This window comes from Oncorhynchus keta, chromosome 10, assembly GCF_023373465.1.
Source record: "Oncorhynchus keta strain PuntledgeMale-10-30-2019 chromosome 10, Oket_V2, whole genome shotgun sequence".
NCBI lineage: Eukaryota > Metazoa > Chordata > Actinopteri > Salmoniformes > Salmonidae > Oncorhynchus > Oncorhynchus keta.
The window spans coordinates 69,537,566-69,551,755 of record NC_068430.1 but is presented as its reverse complement, the minus strand read 5'-3'; the positions used below and the strand labels follow the sequence as shown (position 1 = coordinate 69,551,755).

At 43.4% G+C, this 14,190-nt stretch overlaps 1 protein-coding gene across 1 annotated transcript in view; it reads left to right on the top strand.

Annotated features, from left to right (window-relative positions):
* The first annotated feature begins 3,670 nt into the window (after positions 1 to 3,670).
* Positions 3,671 to 14,190, top strand: part of LOC118389324 (VPS10 domain-containing receptor SorCS3-like) — a 221,716-nt gene continuing 211,196 nt past the window's right edge. Inside the window, exon 1 of the mRNA XM_052527778.1 lies at positions 3,671 to 4,581. Coding sequence (XP_052383738.1) covers positions 3,871 to 4,581 — 711 coding nt within the window. The 5' untranslated portion in view covers positions 3,671 to 3,870. The remainder of the gene's footprint in view (positions 4,582 to 14,190) is intronic.

Below are 14,190 nucleotides of genomic sequence, written 5' to 3'. Positions count from 1 at the left end.
CAAGGAAAAAAACTGTGTTTTATAACGCAATGTCATTTTTTTTTATTAAAAAAGTTGACGATAAACTTTCACAAAACACTTCGAAATACTTTTGTAATGCAACTTTAGGTATTAGTAAACGTTAATAATCGATCAAATTGATCACGAGGCGATGTATATTCTATAGCTATACGTCTTGAAATAATGTCCGGATAAATCTCAACCAAAATATCCGGTCGGAGACCGGAAGAAATGGGCTGTCTCTTGTTCGTTTGACCAAGAAACAAATCCTAGGCAAATGACAAGACTGTTGACATCGTGTGGAAGCTGTAGGTAATTGCAACCTCGGCTCCAGGTAATGTGGTTTCTATTCAACAATACATTCAAGTGGCGCATTGATATATTTTCCAGTTTTCAGTGATCAGATTTTCCTGCGCTTTTCGATGAAACGCACGTTCAGTTATAGTCATAGCCGTGATTTAACCCGTTTTATAAACGTCTGAGTGTTTTCTATCCACACATACTATTCATATGCATATACTATATTCCTGGCATGAGTAGCAGGGCGCTGAAATGTTGCGCGATTTTTAACAGAATGTTCGAAAAAGTAAGGGGTAGGATCAACAGGTTAAGCATCTTTAATAAAGACAAAAATGTAAACACTATACAAATACAAACTAAGAAACCGTGGCAAAACCGAAACAGTCCTAACTGGTACCAGAGAACACAGAGACAGTAAACAACCACCCACCAGATACCTAAAGAATATGGCTGCCTAAATATGGTTCCCAATCAGAGACAACGATAAACACCTGCCTCTGATTGAGAACCACTCCAGGCAACCATAGACTTACCTAGAACACTCAACTGAACAGAACCCCATAGACTACAATACCCCTAGACAAAACAAGACACATAAATCACCCATGTCACACCCTGGCCTAACCAACATAATAAAGAAAACGCAGAATACTAAGGCCAGGGTGTGACACTTGGTCTTCATGGTGTTGCTTCCTTGGTGGTGCCCCTTGCTTAGTGGTGTTGCAGACTCTGGGGCCTTTCAGAGCACGTGTATATATACTGAGATCATGTGACAGATCATGTGACACTTAGATTGCACACAGGTGGACTTTATTTTATTAATGATGTGACTTCTGAAGGTAACTTGTTGTAACAGATCTTATTTAGGGGCTTCATAGCAAAGGGGGTGAAGACATACCACTTTTCTGTTGTTTCTTTCTTTGAATTTTTTGAAACACGTTTTTGTTTTTCATTTCACTTCACCATTTTGGACTATTTTGTGTATGTCCATTACAGGAAATCCAAATAAAAATAAATTACAGGTTGTAAATGCAAGAAAATAGGAAAAATGCCAAGGGGGCTTGAAAACTTTTGCAAGGCACTGTAGCGTTCTCCTGAATTGTAGGCTTGTGTGCTTGCGGTTGCTCGGCCATGGAAACCCATTTCATGAAGCTGAGCAATGTGTTGTTCCTAGACGTTTCAAATTCACAATAACTGCACTTACAGTTGACTGGAGCAGCTCTAGCAGTGCAGAAATTTGATGATGCGACTTGTTGAAAAGGTGGCATCCTATGACGGTGGCACGTTGAAAATCACTGAGCTCGTCAGTAAGGCCATTCTACAGCCGATGTTTGTTTATGGAGATTGTATTGCTTTGTGCTCGATTTCATACACCTACTGTATCAGCAATGGGTGTGGCTAAATGAGCCAAATCCACTCATTTAAAGGGGTGTCCACATACTTTGTATATACAGTATAGAGTTTATCTTAAAGCCATGCCCCTACTAAGCCACACCTCCACTCTAGGGTTCCTCCAGGAACCCATTGCTACATTGAACCATTAAATGTTCCCAGAAGAAGCCCTGAACTAACTGAAGGTGCAAATATGAACCATTGAGTAGTAACGGTTCCTTGAGGAACTCCAGGGTTCCTTGAGTCATCAATACTTCTAAGAGTGAACGTTTGACAAGAACCCTATGCTAATAGGGTGTCATCTGAGGCACAACTTTGGTTATTTTCTATAGGGCTTGGAGCCCTTTGGAGGGGCAGTGGTTTTAGCCATCTTGACCACAACAATACCACAATATATTCAAGTTTGGAGGTCATTGGAGGTCATAGAACCTGTGGATACTGTCTTATTCTCCCATCCACTGCTAATTTATTATAGATATGAAGGACATTTGCATATTTCTGTGTCTTAGGGTTTTCTGTGATGTGGGCTTGTCTCTAAAATAAATTGGTAGGCTGCATTCAATTTTGAAATGTTCAATGTGTTATAATTTTTCACCTTTTGGCTGCTTCTTAAGACTTGGGTTGATAAACACCTGGTGTCTTTTTTCAAATCTCAAACATCCATCCATCCCTCCCTATCTTCCTCCTCCCGCTCCCTTTATCCCTCCCTCTCCACCAGACTCTCTCCTCTTGGCGCTGGTTGTGTTTTCCCACTGGGAATAGCGTAACTCCCTGCCAAATCCGCCCAATTCATCCTATTGATTAAACCCTGGGCCTTCTCTGCACGCACACTAGAGCTCCATTTGAATGCCCCAGCCCAGTACAGCACTCTGCCGTCAGACTCGACTCAGCCGCCAGCTATATGCCATCAGACTCGACTCAGCTGCCGAGCGGCTCGTTCAGATCTAGTCGCGTCTGTTTCATGTTGGCTGTCATGAGACAAATGAGACATAAATGAAACTGATGATAAGGTTGTTTCATTATTGGGCATGCAGCGATGCAAACATTGCGCACAGGTCTACAACATAGACCTATAACAAGCCACACCTCAAACTGCTATCTCAGACAGACAGTTTAAAATATATGCTTTATTTTTCTTGACAGAGTATGATGTCTGGATCAGCGGACGAGCTGGCCAATCAGTGGTCTATTCACATGAATTATATTCATGACCAGTATACGCCACACAGTTCTGCTTTTGTTGTATGCCAACACCATTCCAACAAAGAAACATAGGCCATTCAAATAAATCGAAGGAGTACTATTTCAGTCATATTGTAATTGTAATTGTAATAGGTGAAATTTCATGGAAATCTGGAAACACTGGACGGTTACTTTAACACCTTTTCTCAAATAACACGTTAATAACTGCACAATTTATTTAATGTTCTGATTGCACAAACATTATTTTTCTTCGGCTGCCGATCTTTAAAATACCATTGCTTTATTGCGCTAATAATTCCCTCTGTGTGCATATTAACCTTTATGTCATGGCATAATGGAACGTCTAATTGGCAAGAGTCTAAGGTGTCAGAGCACCCGCTACAAGTGATTTAGATGCATTTCAGGAAATACAGTTTCCTTTGGACAGGAGTACATTAAAAACCGATTACTTTGATTCGGGTTAATAAAAATAACGAGTTCTGAAGCACTGTGAAGAATATAATGTGTTGGAAATCCTGGTCCAAAATCACATCAAGCATCGTTATACAATGACACCATTGATTTGACTTTGATATGAACATCGTCAAAGGTTATCTCTCTGCTGAAAGCTAAGTTGAATAGGTCTTTATCGGTCATATCATATTCGATTATTAGTGGGCTTTCACAGCCAGTGTGAAAGCCACCGCGCATCTCTCTCTCTCACTCTCTCCCGTTCGCAGCTCTCGCTCTCGTCTCTCTCTCTTGCGTTCGCGTTCTCTCACAGTATTCCTCTCATCCGGGCGCACATTCGGCAGCTCGGCTTCGATACAGCTCCTCTCCTATGTGGTGGCTCCCGCGACCAGCTCCTTGAACGTGAACAGTTTAGCCGAAGGGCGCTTTTCCATATACCACGAAATTCTCATCGACTTCGGGGGGAGTTGGTCCTCGGTTGGATTAGGTTTTGCCGTTCCGTGCGTTGGACCCAAATCTCTAACTATGCCAGCAATGGATACTTGGCTTGGCTTCTGCCCAGGTTTGCACTTAACTCTGTGTACCTGGTTTCTGATCTCCGCTCATACCCAGCTAAATGCCAAGGCGGAGATAACTTGCGCATTGTGCCAGTCGCCGGTCCAGCTACACCTGAAGGAATTACAGCTGGATACCGGTACGCACGCGGCTGAAGGTACGAGGCATGCGGCCAAAGCTTTGGAACAGGTCCGACTGGAGTACCAGCTACTCGGAGTTACTGACCAAAATACTGGAGTACCAAGCGACACCCAACAGGCAGGTGTTCTCGTGGATGAGCCGAGATTCACTGACGATGGAGTTACCCCAAAAGTCGCTCTGGAAGATTTAACCGGGTCTAGTGAAAACGAAGAAAGGTACGTTGGTGAATATAATATTGGGGTGGATGATTTGGCTAAGGTCAAGGATGGTGCTGAGGATGTTGCGTTACGGAGAGCGAAGCGAAGCGGTCCCGAACCCCCCGAGTTTAGGGAGAGCCTTAATACATCGGATGAGAGAAGGAGTCCTGGTCCGTTACTGGACGGACACAGACTGGGCCGATCCGAATTCAAGTGGAACAGGGACGAGGGTCGAGGGACTTCCAGAGGAGATGAACCCAAACTAAGCAGCACTACTTTCGCCTTGACCGGGGACTCAGCGCATAACCACGCAGTGGTTTACTGGTCGGGGCAAAACAGCAGCGTAAGTGATGATTATTCACCATTTGTCATGTGTATTTGTTTTTCACAAAATAAACAATGTTATATGATGAAGCACTACGTTTCGTCAATGACTGTAAATGCCTATTATATCCAAACTGTGCTGTGCACAGAACTATTCGCTTGCTTTAGCGAGTTGTTTGGCCACTGTAACAGGTGCATTGGTTCAGTTGCGCACAGCAGGGCACTAATATCCCACATAGGTTTCAGCACCTCCAGAAGCATTCGGGGCCCGGTTGGACTGGTATTGGCTATTGCACACGGAGATATGCTTGATTGCAGCAGACTCCGTGCCCGTGCCATACCCATAGCAGCATTGCTTCACATAGCGGTTTGAAAACACTCACTATACTTGCGCATATAGGTTACTCTGACAGGTGAATTCCACTAGTTTTAGTTTATTTATATGTCATGAATACGACTGAAATAAATTATAATCGTTAACGTGTCCTTTATTTTGCAATATGTTTTGTTGCAGGTCTTGTATACGTCGCTTTGGATTTTTCATGCAATATAGGCTAATTGATTGGGCAGATTTGTAAATATTTTTTACGGGGATATAAATTGTTTGAATTCTTTAATTGTAATAACGAAATTTCGCATCGAATGAAAGCAAGCCTATGTGGTCCTCTGAATTGCTGGCTTGTTCCTGTTGCTTCTATGTTCACAATTCCTTTACAATAGCCATAGATTTAATAGGCCTAGTTCAATAACTATATTCTATACCTATGAATTATGTGGACTTTATATGCATATTTACCATTCATATGGATTTTTAAAAATAAATTAATCTGCCAACTATCATCATGGCAGAGTAAATTATATTCAGAATAATGCCTCGCTCCCCAAATTAGTAATCGGTGCACTTGTTACCTGCACTTACACAGACACTCCAAAGGGTGGCGTACAATGTACGAGAGACTATCATTATGCCTCTTAAAAGCAGCATCTGCAATTGTGTATTATTGTAGGGATACAGAGTCTGAGACAATGGTGTCTCATGGAATCAGGGGCAATGAAATCATCCTGGGAAGAACCCTTGTGAAGCCTCAATATTCCTAGCAAACATTCACAGCACTTAGAACACTGTTCTTAATATGCCTTGGCCTATGTGATCAATACCTATGTTGATGGTCAATAATACAATTTCATTGATTGGCAGGCTATGAGCCTGTAATAGCAGCTTTACAACCGCACAGAGGAGAACTGGTAGGTCATGTCTGATTTTGGTCTATAAATGTTGCTCTGCCACCAAAGTCTGTCCGTCTACAAAAGGGTATTCATTGGTGATGCACTACAACCTGTCTCATCCTCTGTGAGTGAAGACAGCTTGTACTTTAACTGAGGTCACAATGGAACGTGTAGGTCATGATAATGATAAGACATGTCCTTGTTCTGTCAAATACCTCAGGCTACTAATACATGAATGGCTGTTATGACACAGATGAATCATCTTCCTGTAGCAGCCAGATCCTTCCATCCCAATTTTATTTTGAAACGGCTGGAATACTGACATGATTTCATCCCCCCCTAAAAGGGCTTAGAGGCCTTCATTTGAAACAGAATAATATGGTGAAATGAATAAAAGCAATTTCCACAACCATGCAGACTCAGAGCAGAGAAAGCCACTGGGCTCTTTTAATCATTCTTATATGTTTCTTTTGTTGTTGTGGCTGCCTGTTTTTTGCTTGATTTCATTTGGATGAGAAAAAAAACTGAATCCCTCAGTTTCAGTCCTCTGTCTGAAGTTATTATGACACGCTGCATGAACTTGTTTTTTAACTCGCAGTGATGGCTGCGGCGGTTTGGGGACGTTTGTGTATGTGTGTGTGTGAGTGTGTGTGTGTGTGTGTGTGTGTATGTGCTTGGCTCTGTGTGTGTGAGACAGGTTTTCTGGGTGTATTGTCTACCTCAGCCAGCCCAACTCCATGCCTCCGTTTCCCCCTAGCTGTAAATCTGTAAGAATTATCTTCAAGACGGAAACAGGTATCCATTTTGAAATATTCTCTTCTTGCCACATGAGGGGGATTGACTGCCTACTCAAGCATGTGTTCTCCAGCTCTCAGACACTAGTACTGGACTACTTTATCTTCATTGGGCTTTAGCTCCTGATTGTATGGGTGATGAATTAAGCCCTCAAGGACGGCCTGATGGAGCCTGAAGTGCTCTAACTCTAATTTAACCACAGCAGTTGGGGTTGGTGTGTGTGTGTGGCGGGGGTGGGTGGCTGAACGAGTCTACTCTGGCCTCACCCATGCATTCACTCACATGTCGTTGTGCCACCACACTCCATTTCCTTCTTTATTTTTAAATTTTTTTAAATTAATTTTTTTACTTCTACCCAGAATGCTATGCTTGTGCTGTCTGAGCCGCGTTGTGCCCTGTGCCACTACTCTAGGATGACATGGGTAGAAGTGGTGTTACGTTCCCCAAGGCAGGTTGTACCCTCTGAGGCGTGTAGAGAAGGCTAATGTGGTCTCTTCTCTATTCCTGTCTGTCTGTCTGTCTGTCTGTCTGTCTGTCTGTCTGTCTGTCTGTCTGTCTGTCTGTCTGTCTGTCTGTCTGTCTGTCTGTCTGTCTGTCTGTCTGTGTGCCTGAGCCCTGGGTGGATATTAGCCTAGCCTAGACTCCCTATGGGCAGAGTGTCGAGTTTCTCAGTCTCAGTGGTGTTTATGAATATAATGCCAGGGTTCCTTCTTCTTGCCAATGTGGATACAAAATGGCCGCCATTATTGTGCTTCATGCTGATCATTACTATCATAAAAGCCACTTTCGTAAGTGATTTTCAACCATGATAATGTATTTCATCCATCCACTCGCTTTTGATTTCGATGCTTCCAGTAATGCACTTCGCTGGTAGTAAATATCTACATATACGTCAATAGTGCAGGAAAATCTGCCAGCCTTGGCAGGATCTATGGCCATTTTTTCATCTTGATGTTTTTTCTTCATGATGCAATACATGGTTTTCTCTTTGTTCTTCATACATCCAGTGGGGGAAATATAAATATGCATTTGCATAAGATGCAGAGTGGTCTTTAATGGAAGAAGAGTTCATTATAAATCTGGCAGGTTATCAACGTAGTGAGCTGATCTTTTGAGATGCCTACATCTTTTTCAGAGAGCTAATAGGCAAAACACACACACACACACACACACACACACACACACACACACACACACACACACACACACACACACACACACACACACACACACACACACACACACACACACACACACACACACACACACTAAATTGTATAAGAGACGCATTTTGTAAGGCTACAGTAATGTACTGTACAAGTGGAAGTCTTTCATAAACAATTAGTAACCATACTGTAGGCATATTGTACAGACCATAATTTGAGACATTTAATTTCTTCAATATTTGCAGTACATTTAGTAGACTCAAGCACCTGACTCTTCAACCTGAACAAAGGAATATGCTGGTACACATGGATTCTTCCCCTCGAAATAAACGGAACTAAACTGAAATGAATTGAACTGAAATAAAATGAACAAAACTGAAATTAACAGAACTCAACTGAAATTAATTTTACTAAACTGAATTTAATTGAACTGAAATTAACTTCATTATTCAACAACATCCGCTCATCTTGAAGAATATCGTTGTTCGCCAACCCCCTTACTGCACCCACCAACAGTGAGGAGAGGGTGGCGTAGTTGGTTGGCATAGCTGAACACAGCTCTGGCATCCATGCAGGGACCTGGAACACCCCTTGGATGGCTTCCCTTCCGTTTAGTGATGCGAATGGCTTGTAAAAGTGCCACCATTTTTCTACCTACCGCTATGGAGGAACTAACTGCTCTGGAGGAAGAAGGGAAGAGAGGAGGATATGATGGGGTGTCATAAATAATGCCCTCTTCCAAAGGGACTCTTCCTCTTTTCATAACTCCATCCCCTCTCCTCTTCGTCTACTTTGTGTTTACAAATGTGTTTTCCCAGCCCTTGTTTCCTCTCCGCAGTGGAAATAGTGAAGCTTGGTGGCAAGAAGCCATGCGCCACCACGACTAGACGGAGGATACATCTTGACTTGAGCTAACTTGGCCCGACCTTTTCAGGCTCGCGTCGAGCTGTGTGTTCGTGTTTAGCACCTTGTTTAGTTGCTTTATCAAGACTGACTACATGCTTGTCATTTATTATTTAGTTAATGGACTGGATTGAGAGAAACATGTGAAAGGTGATGGAATTATAACTAGGGTCCTCGTTTTACCTTGGTGAACTTACCCTGGTCGGGCCAGGTCATTAAACCCCTTGTGAAAACTGCTCTCCAAGACCTACCGATGAAGGTAGTTTAACGTAACTACAGTTGGCTTATCAGCGTTTGATAGCCACACATTTACCCAGTATGCCTGCATTACAACCCATTCAGGGTCAATTACAATGTCATTACATAGCACATGCTGTTGTAACAGAGCAACATCTAAAACCACAGAAGTCACTAAAAGCCTTGAGACTCATGTCTCCTGCATGGCTCACCCATTGGATGAAAGGTTCTGAAAGCAGTCAATCACCAAGCTAATGGTCTCATTGTGTTTCCTGTACCATCACCACGGCAGCGGTACTAGAGCAGGCCTTGGTGGAAGGATACGTTAAGACTGTTTGACTTGAGTGTAGTCATACGCTAGGCCATTGATCCCTTTCTGCTGTACAAGGGTGTCGACAGAGCACCGAGCCGCATGTCTGTGTGTGTGTGTGTGTGAGTTTGTGAGTGTGTGTGTTAGAGAGAGTCTGTGTGTAGGTGTTAATAACATTAATATAAAATTGTGTCAAATGTGATTTGGTTTCATCTTCATTCTATTATTAAACCTCTTTTTCCACGGGAGGTATCTCAGAATAAAGGTATCTCAGGGGCCGACCGTGACATTGTCTCTGGATCTCTAGCAGCTGATCCCAGTACAGTTTGGATGGTAGTGGTTGGACTGGCGTAGTCTGACTGTCTCTAGTTCTCTAACAGCTGATCTCAGACCAGTTTTGCATGGTAGTGGTTGGACTGCGTGGTGCAGTGTAGTAGGTAGATCGAAGTAGGTGGTATATGCAGCATGCTCCCCCTGGGCATAGAGTCTTGACCTTTACCACCGTTTTTTAGGCAAAGTGGGATACCTTGTAACGTTGATCTCTCTTGGCATTTCCTGAACATTAGCACATTAGGCAGAACGCAATGACTAAGTAATGATGTCAGAGAGGATGTTGAGGGGGGAGATCACCTACCGCTCTCTCTCTCCCTCACACTCACTCGCTCTCTGTCTCTACCACACACGCAAATACTCTTTCCCTCACCCCTTCCTCTTTCTGTCACTCTCTCCCTCTCTTTCTCACTCAGTCGGGTGAATGGTGTCACAGTTTTGAAGGGTTGCCGTTGATGCAGACTAATGATGACATACTGTATTATACCCCAGGACCCATACTCAATTAACACACTGTCTAATTAGAATAATCTAGCGGTTTATCTATGAAAAAGACTGCGAGTGGTTGTAAAACGGGGCCACGCCACATTAACTTCACTATCCCCTTCTCCTTCCCTTTTTATTCCCATTTTGATTTTAATGATAATAACCTGATTAAACATCGGCCATTACCAAACATATTGTGTAAGCATCTTTCATTTAGTGGAGGGAAATATATGTGGCTTGATGATGGGAGATTTGCTAACGGAGTCAGTCTGGGGAAGCAAGCAGTACGTGACTTTAAACTCCTGTCTCTCCATTGTATTTGCTAAAGGAAGACTATTCCTCTCTCTCGCTCTCGCTCTCACTCTCTCTCGCTCTCTCGCTCTCTCGCTCTCTCTCTCTTCATCTTTGAGCTTGACTATCCTCATGAAAGTAGCCTCTAATGATAGTCACCCCCTCTACGCATTCACACATTTTAATTTGTAATAACGCTTTAAGAAAAGTAAAGACGGGCTTGGTTTGAAATCTAATAATATAACTGTGCTCAGTAAAACAGAGAGAGTGAGTGTTCATAGATATCAATGCATTATTCATTTGCCTTCTTTCTCTTTAGAGGAGTTTTGCTGAGTGGGAGGGGCATCAAAAAATGAGCTAGCTCGGTTTGTTTTTACACAATGTTTTTACACAATGTATGATTGTTATGAATGAAAAGGGCCTGGAGTTATCCCTGACCGGGTATCCCAATCAGGAGATACTTTGGGCCCTTGTGATAGCCTATACTTAGGGCCTGAGGTAAAACTCTCAGCCCAGTATACATGAAAAGGGCCTTAAGTTTATCCCTGACCGCGTGACCCAACCAGGAAATACTCTGTGCGTTTGTGATAGCCTATAATAAATAGGGCCCACAGTTTAATCAAGTCAGGAAACGCTCCAGGGCCTAGTCATGAAAACATTTCAACGCTAGACAGGCGTTGTCAATGTGAATCTTATGAAGGCCTTGTGTGAGCAATGCCCTTAGGCAAGGTGTTAATTGCTTCTTAAGCTCTTTGATACAGTATGTAGGCCAGCACCTGTCTGCTCCATTGAACAACAGCCTATTTCTACCTCCAGACAGTTTACTTAAACACAGAGGGGTTGTTACTGCTTTCCTTATGTATCTGGTTATTGGCTGCGTATGGCTGGGTCCCACATGGCACCCAATTCCCTGTGTAGTGCCCATATAGCTCTGGTCAAAAGTAGTGCACTATATAGGAGATATGGTGTCACTTGGGACTCATTCTTGCAGGCGTAAATAAAGAGATGAGGAAATTGCCAGATATCCTGGTATGTCTGGGTGTGTGTCTTGACGTTTCCTCAGTCCCCAGATTATGAATAGCTACTACCACTGTCTCTATTGAGATGTGAGGCCATAAGTGGGAAATGATGATGCAAATTTGTTTTAATGAGGGAATGTGATATACTGTTAGTTGATTATACAGCTAAAGCATCACTTAACAAGTTTGGTGGTAAATTGCTGAATGAGAGGTTGGCACACACACACACACACACACACACACACACACACACACACACACACACACACACACACACACACACACACACACACACACACACACACACACACACACACACACACACACACACACACACACACACACACACACACACACACACACACACTAGCTAGTAGTCAGCTAGTTAGCCACTGCTAACGGTCATCAGTCAACTCTCGCCAGTCTGCACAGCGTGACTCAAACCAGAGCAAATCGGACTTATTTTTCTCCATATCTCCGGATTCCTAGCATGCTCTGAACTTTCTTTTTTTGTTCACCTGGATCATCGCAGCTAGCTAGCTGCTATTCGAGTGGCCACTCAAATCAAATCAAATCAAATGTTATTTGTCACATACACATGGTTAGCAGATGTTAATGCGAGTGTAGCGAAATGCTTGTGCTTCTAGTTCCGACAATGCAGTAATAACCAACAAGTAATCTAGCTAACAATTCCAAAACTACTACCTTATAGACACAAGTGTAAGGGGATAAGAATATGTACATAAGGATATATGAGTGAGTGATGGTACAGAGCGGCATAGGCAAGATACAGTAGATGGTATTGAGTGCAGTATATACATATGAGATGAGTATGTAAACAAAGTGGCATAGTTAAAGTGGCTAGTGATACATGTATTACATAAAGATGCAGTAGATTATATAGAGTACAGTATATACATATACATATGAGATGAATAATGTAGGGTATGTAAACATTATATTAGGTAGCATTGTTTAAAGTGGCTAGTGATATATTCTACATCATTTCCCATCAATTCCCATTATTAAAGTGGCTGGAGCTGAGTCAGTGTGTTGGCAGCAGCCACTCAATGTTAGTGATGGCTGTTTAACAGTCTGATGGCCTTGAGATAGAAGCTGTTTTTCAGTCTCTCGCTCCCAGCTTTGATGCACCTGTACTGACCTCGCCTTCTGGATGATAGCGGGGTGAACAGGCAGTGGCTCGGGTGGTTGTTGTCCTTGATGATCTTTATGGCCTTCCTGTGACATCGGGTGGTGTAGGTGTCCTGGAGACCAGGGTCTCGAGCTTGATGACGAGCTTGGAGGGCATTATGGTGTTAAATGCCGAGCTGTAGTCGATGAACAGCATTCTCACATAGGTATTCCTCTTGTCCAGATGGGTTAGGGCAGTGTGCAGTGTGGTTGAGATTGCATCGTCTGTGGACCTATTTGGGCGGTAAGCAAATTGGAGTGGGTCTAGGGTGTCAGGTAGGGTGGAGGTGATATGGTCCTTGACTAGTCTCTCAAAGCACTTCATGATGACGGAAGTCAGTGCTACTCCTGGCTAACGTCACTGTCCCGAAGTAAGAACCAATTAACCTGGAGCTAGCCTTGCTAGGCCCATCTCCCGGCTAGCCAAAGAGGTCCATCAGCCACAATACCTATTTGCCAACTGGCCTGAACCACCGCCGACCCATCACGACTGTTCCATCGACGTGATTCGGCCGACTGTTCCATCGACGTGAACTGGCTCTGCCGTCGCGTCGTCCCCTGAATGCCCATCCGCTAGCATGCTAGCCGCGGCCCGCTAGCTGTCCAGAGCACAATAGACTGTTAGCTGAAGAGGCCCACCGGGCAAATTATTTGGCCACTATACCTATTTTGCCAATTGTCCTGGTTTACCACACGGAGCCCTGCTGATCCGTCTGCTAACGTAATAGCACGAGGGGGCCACAAAATACTTTTCCCGTAGCGACGTCCCTCCAAGGCCCTTCTGTTAGCTTGCTAGCCCCGGCCCGCTAGCTGCCTGAAGTCACTCACTGGACTCCTATGATCACTCTGCTACGCATGCCTCTCGCTTACGTCAATATGCCTTGTCCATGGCTGTTTTGGTTAGTAATTATTGCCTTATTTCACTGTAGAGCCTCTAGCCCAGCTCAATACGCCTTATTTAACACTTTAGTTCCGCCTAGCACACATGCGGTGACATCACCTAGTTAAATTATATTTATAGAGACAATATTTCTTTCATCGTCACTCTATGCACAGGTTTACCCCCACTGTATTCACATCCTACCATACCTTTGTCTGTACATTATGCCTTGAATCTATTCTACCTTGCCCGGAAATCTGATGACCAGTTATTTTAGCCTTTAGCTGTACCCTTATCCTACTCCTCCTCTGTTTCTGGTGATGTGGAGGTTAATCCAGGCCCTGCAGTACCTTGCTACTGTCACGCCCTGACCTTAGAGATCCCTGTTTATTCTCTATATTTTGGTTAGGTCAGGGTGTGACTAGGGTGGGTACTCTAGTTTTGGTATATCTATGTTTTATTTTTTGTTGTTGGCCGAGTATGGTTCGCAATCAGAGGCAGCTGTCTATAGTTGTCTCTGATTGGGGATCATACTTAGGCAGCCCTTTTTCCCACCTTCAGTTGTGGGATCTTGTCTTTGTTTGGTTGCATGTATTTTTGCACGATGAAGCATTTTGTTGGATGTATTGTTTATTGTTTTTTTGCTGGTTCACATTTCAATAAAATATGGTGAACTCAAATCACGCTGCGCCTTGGTCTACCCTTAACAACGAACGTTACAGCTACATGCATTCCCCAGGATGCTATCATTTGTTGACTTCTGTAACCGTAAAAGCCTTGGTTTCATGCATGT